The 10027-nt window shown below is 38.7% G+C and overlaps 1 protein-coding gene across 1 annotated transcript; it reads left to right on the top strand.

The window, feature by feature from the left end:
- Window positions 1–246: 246 nt before the first annotated feature.
- DEFB129 (defensin beta 129) lies at window positions 247–2644 on the top strand. Its single transcript, XM_011380167.1, is given in 4 exon segments — window positions 247–304; window positions 2142–2301; window positions 2303–2528; window positions 2531–2644. Coding segments are annotated over 4 exon segments (558 nt in total).
- Window positions 2645–10027: the final 7383 nt, after the last annotated feature.

The raw sequence follows: 10027 nt of genomic DNA, 5'->3' as shown, positions 1-10027 counted from the left end.
AGATGCAAAGGACTTGCACTTCTTCGTTTCTTATATGTCTTGTATTTCCCCAGGATCAAGAGCAGGAAATGTGTTGGATAAAGGTGTTTGGGAAAAAGTTGTTCTCAAATAGAATCAGAGGAAACACACTGCTGTGAGCTTTGGATATACTTCACTGATCATGGCCTAAGGCCGCGAAGAGGCCAATAAAGCCTGGAGTTCAAAAATGCCAACCCAGATCCAAGCCTTCCTCTCTGGCACCCAGAAATGAAACTCCTTTATCCAATCTTTGACAGCTTCACGCCACAGTTCCAGGTGAACACAGGTAATGTGGAATCCTGGGTTTAAGAGAGGTCAGTGTAAAGAAGCAAGGACTTGGCTGTCCATGACAATGGGAACCCAAAGAGATGCTGAAAGATGAGTTGCCTAAAGAGATGGCTGAAGACTCTACCTGTTGCATCAGTCATGCATCATCCCCTATACATCCCCATAGTCCCTAACCCCAGACTGTCTGATGGAGACACACCGAGAGCTCACTACAGCAAAAGCAAGGTGCTTTTTGTGTGTGCGCTCAGAAACTACGCAACATACAAAGCTGCTTTCCAACCCTCTACATAGCTATCATCTGGGACTCAGTCCAAGTCTCCCTCATTTTTGCTCTATTTCTAATTTAAACTATCTCATCTCCCTCATTTTTGCTCTATTTCTAATTTAAACTATCTCTTGAAGCAAAGGTTCCTGTCAGTTTGTACTTGGGTGTAATAAGGAGGAAGTCTTTACCCTTGTGCCTCCCAAAATTTCTTTTTAGGATCCAGTAAACAGATCTACGTTCTCTATCTCAAACTTTTTCAGATTTTTACAGTTTCATCCTTTCTATTAGCCTTTGTTGTCTTGGAAACCCCTAAATGATCCATAAGAGCATCTAGGAATACATTGTAGCAAAAAGCTGAACCAGAGGCATGGCCATCATTTCTTGAAAAGAAGAGAGAAGCATTGAGACTTGTTTCAGAATATAAGTGGTTACCAGAGGGAAATGGGGGAGGGGAGATAGATAAGGGTAAAGGGGGTCAAATATATGGTGACAGAAGAAAATTTAACTTTGGGTGGTGAACACACAATGGAATATACATATAATATATTCTTTAATTGTATGCTTAAAATCTGTATAATTTTATTAACCAATGTCACCCTAATAAATTTAACTTAAAAAAATTGTTTTAAATAATCATCGACTGTATTATATTGCATAAAGTCACTAAGCCACCTTGAGCCTCAAATTCCACGTGACTGTAATAGAGTTAATCAATGTTGCTGCTTAAAATATGAGAATTTTACTGTTTTGTCTTTGGTGAGAAACAATATTGCAATGTATGTGACCATTAGATGCTGCATAAATTTCCTGCTATTTTTAGAAAATCAGTCAAATTGTTAAGATGAGTAAGAGAGAACTTTTTTAATTCAGAAAAAAAGGTGAGTCACTGGAATAGAAAAATCATCCAGATGATGAAGATGAAGTACTAAACTGAGCGGAGAAATCAGAGATATAGATGACAGCGTGGAAATTCTCTTGATAGAGATGAAGTTAAGGCTATGATAATGAATAAGACCACTAAGGGACAGAGTGTCCAGAGAGGCTGAGAATCATAGAACACCATGCTCCAGGAACCACAGGTCAGGCGATTATTGAAGAGAGTGAGGTTATAGACCACTGGGTTCGGAAAGAAGCCAGCACTCCTGAAAGTTTTATTGAGTCTCTTGAAATTCTTTCTTGGATTTGTTTTATGGCAGATATTACTCTCACTGGTACTTCCTAGAATCATCAGGAGAGTGCGCAATGCCCTACAAGTGTCTAAGATGATAAGTTGGAGGTAGAAAATCCTATCTGAAAGCTAATAATTGGGTTCCCTTTTCCCCTTTCCTCTATGTGCCTTAGATTTTTAAAGTTACTCAATGAAGGGAGACTAGAGAGAATTATTCTGAATTTCAGAGGTGTACAGAAATTTTCTTGGCCTGCCAGGTGCCTCCATCAACACCCTTAAACCCTGTACTTAAAATTTAGTATTAACGAAGTTTCTCTTACTCTATTTCTCTCCCTCTAGCAGTTTTAAGATCATATCTAGTTATTAACCTTAGCCCAGTGGTTTTCTATTTCTTTTGTGCAGAATTCTTTGGCTTGAGAAGATGTTTGATGGATTTGGGGAGATGCAAAGACCACAGCACTGTGGGTGAAAAAGAGGTACAGAAATGCAAGAATAAACAATGTTGTGCTGGGCCCAAAATGGTTCAATTGATAAATAACTACCTGCAAAATGAAATGTCTCACACTTGAAGAAGACTCCCAACAACTACTAAAAACTACCAAGAAGTCTAGGGCTGTAATACAAACAAAATACATTTTATCTCATCTCAAAAAAAGCAAAAGCCATTTTGCTAACATCAACACCATCATCATCTCAAATGCCAACACTGTGAACTCTGCTACCACCAAACCTATGATCACAGGGAAGATTACATACCCTGCTACTTCTACCAAGAGTGACACCAAAGAAAAAGCAGAGATTCAGCCACTGACCCTCTACCGTCAGTACCACCACCATAGACACTGCCGACAACACAAATGGAGCTGGAGGAAAGAGATGAGCAGGGATGTGGGTCTTTCTCTTAAAACACTAAGTTCCTCTCTGTCTTTGTTATCTATTTAAATGAGACATAAAACTGTTTCCTCAGTCGTGAGTCATTCAATAAGTACTGTTTAAGCACCTACAGTTTACATAATGTTCTCACAGGAGCCTCACAGAGGAGATAGAGCTGGAAAGGGATGGAATTTTAGTTTACATGCCCAGGAGAAAGCAAGCACCAGGAATGATGACTACAGCATTGAACTGGGCCCACGGATGATCCAGATTAGGTCTCTGGAACAAGAATTTACAGTTGTCATATGGTGGTCTTTTCTTGGAGCAACAGGAAGAAAAATATCATAAGATATGTTTTCTTTTTTCCTAGATTTGGGGGAAAAGGCCCATATGCAAAATAGAGTATATGGAGACCAAGTCTACCTTCTCCACAGAAGAACATAACCTAATTCATGGAGCCATTTAAGATAAGAATATGGGGGAATAGAGGAGGGGAAGGGGGAAAAGTATAATAGAGAGGTGCTTCCAATAGATAAAGAATGCAGACTACAAATGCAAACCATGTAGATAATTTTGAACTTTCTAGTAGCCACATTTTAAAAAGAAAAAGAAATAGGTGAAATGAATATTAATAATACATTTATTTAATGTGGTAAATTCAAAACATTATCATTTCAATGTGTAATCAATATAAAAATTATTTGGGACATTTTGTATTCTTTTTTTTGCACTAAGATTTGGAAATCTCATATGTATGTTATAAATTACAAACAGTTCTATAATTTCCATTCATACTAGCCACATTTCAAGTGCTCAGTAGCCCCATGTGGCTAGTGGCTAGCATAGTGGATAGCACCAGGTTAGAGAGTTCTGAGGGCACAGGTAGCTATAGGACTATTAGACAAGTGGGATGATGCTAATATAAAGAAGACAGCCGTATTTTTGAGGGCTGTATAGAAATAAGAATATAGAAATTCAGGTCTGATGCTTCTGGGCTAGCATTCTGGTTCTGGCACTTTTTATCTGTGTGGTCTTGAACATATCACTCATCCATATATGAGCATCCATTTATTCATTCATTAACGGAAATGTAAACATTTTATTATAGCCCAGAATTTACTTCTTTATATTTCAGGTCACACTTCCTTTTATTGGCCAAATTATAATGGCACAGACCCCTATTCTAGTTTTTTAACATATACCTCTCTGCTACATATCACCTCCATCAATTTAAAGACCATCTTTCCTTAACCTACTGGTTCTTTACTACAGTGTCACCCTAAGGAAGGCAAAGTTTTTCCCAGTGACACTAGAGTACAACTTTTTAAATTATGTTCCTGGAAGTTTTAGTACAAAAGATAAGAGTTGCTGCACAAAGAATAACTTCAATTCCTACTATATATGTGTTCCCTAAAGAATCCCAAGTACATCTTATGGATAGTAGATTCTCTTCCTGCCACAGCTATCTGCCAAACTCTTAAAGGTCCAGCTTACCTTCCCACAGTTGGAGTGCTCTTTTTATTGTCTATGCACAGAGAGAAGAGAAAGTGTCTTTCTCACCTAAGTTTAAGGCCTTCTTTTGAATCTTCATTTCCTATCTTAGAACTCATTCGTCTCATTCATCTCTTCTCAGGATGAATGAAACTGAAGAATATCCTTTTAGTTCAAAGAAATTTCACATCCACTATAACAAATATGGTAATTCTCTGATATATGTTCTCCTCTTTTACTACAGTAATAGAACTCTTCTAATGTCAGCTTGGCCCAAATCCTGCAGAGTAAAGGCTACATTTGTTTCCCAGATAGAACTGGCCATACTTCAATGCAGAGAGACCACAATTGGCCAACTTTGCAATTATGCATTAATATAACTTGGTGAAAACATCAGATTTTTCATTTTAAAGGCAGAGAGGGACCTTTGTCTAAGCCTTGGGAGCCCCACAGAGACTACAAGCTCTCCCTTGGGATTCACCCTAGCACATCTTAGTGCAGTTTCCAGACTCTGCCACTCAGTGAGGTTAAGGTTCACCATGGCACATACAGTGCTGCTCCAAAACCCTACCGGTCAGAAGCTGCATGACACTGAATTTTTTAACTTCTTAGAACCAATATTCAAACCCAGACTAATCAAATTAGATACCTATGAACATTCCATCAACCAGCACTGCTTCTGTATTGCACATCACAGTGAATCATCCATGAATAAATAAATGTATAAACAAACAAACAAACAAACTGTTACCCTATGTATGAAGCTGAATCCTTCCTACTTTTGCCAGGTAGCAGATTAATCCCATACATAATGATGATGTTGCTGCTTATATGGCAGAGAAGAAAAGAGGGCAGAGCTGGTGAAAAGAGGTTTGAAGGAGAATCTTAACTTATGAGAAGACTTTCCCTTTACTATCCACATTACTTATAATGGCCCAATTTCCAGTTCAGAACTACTCTGAAAATATTATTTGTGAACATGAATTGTCCCATAAAAATTGTTAAGTATATATAAATTAAGTTGGCTTGTAAATAACCTAAGATGACACAAAGAAGAGCACTAAATAAAACTATAGATTAAAAGATGGGAGCCGGAGATAATGTCCAGAAAAAATGTTAATTTTAATAAAGAAAAAACCATCTGTCAATAGATGAGTCTCAGAAAGAAGAATAGAGTATGGAGGGTCCTGGAGGATAAAGGAGGTACTGGCACGCTTGTCTAGGCTCCAGCCTCTAGCCAACTGAGTGAGCAAGAAACAGCATCATTGATGGCTTCCCTGTTCTCTACTCATCTATTCAGAGAGCCAGAGACTGTTCTGGCCTGTCCTGCTCCTGTGGAAGATAAGGGTTGTCTACTTCCTTTGACAACAAATTAAATGAACCATGGGTAATATTATGGGCTGAATTGTGTCCCTCAAAAAAATTCATAATTGAAGCCCTCACCCTCTATGTGGCTATATTTGGAGATAGGCCTTGAAAGGGGTAATTAAAGTTAAATGAGGTTAATGGGTGGGCCCTAACCCTTGTTACTGGTGTCTTTGTAAAAAGAAGAAGTATCAGGGGTGTATGTGCACGAAATAAAGACTGTGTGAGGACACAGAGAAGACAGCCATCTACAAGCCAAGGAGGAGGCCCTAGGAGAAACCAAACCTGCCTACACCTTGATCTTAAACTTCCAGCCCCCAGAACTGTGAGAAAATACATTTTTGTTGTTTATGCCACCGATCTGTGATATTTTGTTATAGCAGCCCCAGCAGATTAATACAGGCCATAAAAGAGATGATATCCTTTTCCTCCCTCTTTCTGAGCTGCAGGTAAAAAGAGGAAAGAACAATAGACGCTTCCTAAAACACCCTGAGCCTCTGCCTTTGTTCTGTGTTTATCAATCACTGGCCCTGGGAAAAGATGAGCAAACAGTAGGATTTTTATACTCAAACCTAAGATATCAGTTTATATGATGTCATGGTCAGCCTTCACTATATATTGTTAATCGTGAGAATAAAACCTACAGATGCAGAGTGGAAGGCAGCAAAAACAGAATAACTTTTAATTGTTGTCAAATAATTTGAATATTTGCACACAAACTAAGTTTGAATTTACTAATAAATACAAAAATTGCTATTTTCAGGGGAAAAGAAAAAAGAGTACATTTGCGCTCAGCGTACTGTGCATACACTTTGCAAGTGACAGCATCATGAATCAAACTTCTACTTCCAGATTATGAGTTGACTAGATCACAGCAGTTATTATTGTTGATGGGACAGCTGCAATTGATTATCTATCTTACAAAAGATTTAATGTTAAAGGTGATCACTATTGCACACTTACTATAAGCCAGCACTGTGAAAAATCATTTACATAGATCATCTTATTTAATCCTTAAACAATCCTATTATGAAGGCACGATTACCTCCATGTGACAGGTGATGAAACTGAGGCTTGAAGGAGTTGAGTTGCCTAAAATCACAAAGCCAGAGAGTGGTAGAGCTAAAGCTCTTATTTAGGCTATCTGACCCCTGAGTAAACCTATTAACCCTTTGCACAAGACTTATTCCCTCAGCAGCAGGGAGAGAGAGAGAAAGACACAGAAGAGAAACATCCTTTTTCTCCCAGGACTCCCAACTTGGCAGGGATGAGGAGGAGAAACTATTTCCTTCATGAATTTCTCAAAGTCTCATCCCAGTCTATTAGCTCAGAAACCCAATTCTGTCATTACACTAAGAGTGACTCTATTTCAGGAGAAATAAATATGCATCAGCCATCAGCTTCCTCTTTTATAAATTACAGAGACCAAAGTATTCGAATCCCAAATAATTAACAAATTCTTTCCTTGTAGCCAAGACTATCCAGAAAGACAGACATAATTAGAAGTGTGTTGAGTCAGGACAATGGAAATTAATTTAATTAGTTAAGAGCTTAGTATAGCCCTATGGATTCACTAGAATGTCAGCTCCTGGAGGGTAGATATATATTTTGTGCCTAGTACAGAGCCTAGTAGTAGGCGATCAACAAACATGTGGTGAATTAATGAATGAAAGAACATATATCATAATAAGATTGTCTTGCCAATAAGACTGGAAATACTTAAAATTCTATGTCAATCTCCCCCTGATTTAAAATGATCTTTAGGAACGCTATGTCTCACATTAGCCTCTGGGGCTCTCATTTGTCCACACTTCCTCTGTAGACCTTACCTTTCTGTTTGGTGCGATCTGCTTTTCATGTTCTTTCTTTAGCTAGATGAATTACCTCTGTGGTCTTCACTCTGCTTTCTCTTCCTGCTACCTCATAAGAAAGGATTCCTGATTTTCATTCTCTGGTTACAGTGCCACTTTCTAACATTACTGTTCCTGCCCCTATCATGGCCTTGACATCATTCCTCCTGCTGAGGTGCCAGCCTCTCAAACACACAACCCCTCTGGAGTCAGATTGACATAGGTGTAAATTTTACCTCTGCCGCTGACTCATTGTAGGACCTCTGGTTAGAATTCCCATTGCCTACACTTCTTAACATACAAAATGGCAAGAATTTTCTTTGCCTTGAATAATTGCTGAAAGTACTAAATAATATAACTGAAACACCTATGGCCCACAATTGTACTCAATAGAAATAGTTCTTTTTCTTTTCATGTCATAAATCAGGTCAGCCCTGTGTTCCTTTTACAAGTTTCTGACCTTTCATTCACTCATTTCACAACTATTTAATGAGGACCTAGTATGTGTCAGGTAAGTGCTAAATCTTGGGACTCTGAAGTGAACAAGATAACCAAGGTTTTGCCCCCATGGGGACTGCATTCTAAAGACAGAAGACAGACATAATTAAAAACAAATTAGTTTGATATGTTGTAAAATAAAGTATGTCCTTTAACTGGTCCCATGTTTTCAGTTTACTGCAGGCCTATTATAAAATAATGAATATGACACTATGAAGGGTAGCATTTAACATTTCCTTCCGTCTCTGGGTCTCTGAACCCTTGTTCTCTTGGACATGAATTTCTTTCCCATGGGAAGGAGCTGTTCACTTCCATCTACTCTCTGTTCCATCTCTGTTCATTGGTCCTCCAGTGGAGTGTATCTGACCCTCCAGCAATGGCCATCCTGACCATTCCAATTTACATCAGTAAGAAGTAGCCTGGGGCCCCTTCTCAGATTCACACAGCTTTCTTCTTTCCCCAGGGTCAAATGTGCTTACTCTATGCCAAGGTTGGCTAACACAGTTGAAAAGATATCGTTTCTTCCCTTCATGAACTCTCAGTTCAGAGATGTAAGACACTGTGCTCTTGAGAATTCTCCAGGGTACTATAAAGCAGCAGTCCCCAAACTTTTTGGCACCAGGGACCAGTACTCCTATGAGAATCTAATGCCTGATGATCTGAGATGGAGCTGAGGCGATGATGCTGGCACTAGGGAGTGGTTGCAAATACAGATGAAGCTTCGCTCATTTGCCTGCCACTCACCTCCTGCTGTGTGGTCCAGTTCCTAACAGGCCACAGACTGGTACCGGTCTGTGGCCCAGGGTTTGGGGATCCCTACTATAAATGACCACATCACAGGGGTTCAGAGCTGACCTGCTTCAGACTCTAAAAGAAATCAGTATCTCCATCAACCATGGATCTCCTGAACTCTGAAGAAAAATAAATGCTGAAGTGTGTCTAAATGCACATGAGTCCAGTCTCTCTGAGCACTGCTCCAACACAAAACTTCCTCTCTCGATCTTGGCGGATCCTCTGGACAGGGCCCTAGAAAGCTCGGTTAGGGTAAGAAAAATATCTGAATAAGAACAAGCAAAGAATGGGAGAGAGGGGGGTGATCCTAACCATGATCTAACTACCCACTGAAAGAATTTGTTGCTGCTGAGGAGTAATTTGTTTCTGCCCAATCTCATAAAGGCTTATTTACAGAATAGTTTTATGGGCCTAAATCCAAAACTATGTCTCTGATGAAGCATCTAAAGGTGTCATCAGGCCCTCCAAAGTTAGCAACCACCTACCTAAAGAACTCTGAACTGTCCTCATGGGTCCAGCCAAACTCCTCTTGATTTTCACACATAATAGCATTTTCTAGTAAGTAGTAGTTTCCTTCTCTGCAGTGATGACCCCACTAAGTAACTCCTGTTCTGGGAAAGAGAGCAGCTTTGACTTTGTTTAGCTTTATTTTGTTTTAATTTGAGAGGAGAGAGAGTATGTTGGTAAGTGGTACTTAAAGGACTTCCTCTAAGCTCCGAAAAGGCTCCCTGGTAGCAGAGCCTTGGGGTTTGTTGTACAGATCTGAAGTCCATGTCATCATCAACTTGAGGTTTCTCGAATTGGCGTGATAACACCCATCAGGTTTTGTCTTTCTAGATAACTTATACATGTTCACATAGGTGATTTTTTTAATGATCATAGAAAGACTAAAGAAATGATTTAGAAGAAAAGGAGGGGCAAGACATATTTTAGGGGAAGAATTACACTAAGAATAATTTTATTTGGGGAAGGAACAAGAAGATTGTATGGTTTTAGTTTGTTGACCGATCTTTATCAGGTTAAAAAGGGTGCATTCTATTCCTAGTGTGGTAGGAGTGTCTTGATGACTGTTGTTTTATAGTTAAGTTTTGAAATCAGAAAATGAAAGTTCTTCCACTTTGTTCTTTTTAAGAATTTGTTGTTATTGTATTTTTTGCCTTATATAAATGATAAGATCAGCTTGTCAATTTCTGACAAAAAATCCTGCTCAAATTTTAATAGGGATTGTGTTGACTCTATAGCCAACAGAACATAAGAAGAAATACTCAAATTCACTGGTAATCAGAGAAAAACAAATCAAACCAACAATAATATTGGTAAAATTAGAAGGCTGAAGAATGGTACGTGTTAGGGAAGATGTAAGAATATAGGAAACCTTAAACACCTCTTGTAGAAGTATAGATAATTTATCTTTCTTGA

This window comes from Pteropus vampyrus, unplaced genomic scaffold, assembly GCF_000151845.1.
Source record: "Pteropus vampyrus isolate Shadow unplaced genomic scaffold, Pvam_2.0 Scaffold388, whole genome shotgun sequence".
In the NCBI taxonomy this organism is placed as follows: domain Eukaryota; kingdom Metazoa; phylum Chordata; class Mammalia; order Chiroptera; family Pteropodidae; genus Pteropus; species Pteropus vampyrus.
The sequence above is the reverse complement of the archived record's forward strand: the minus strand, read 5'-3'. Positions and strand labels throughout refer to the sequence as shown.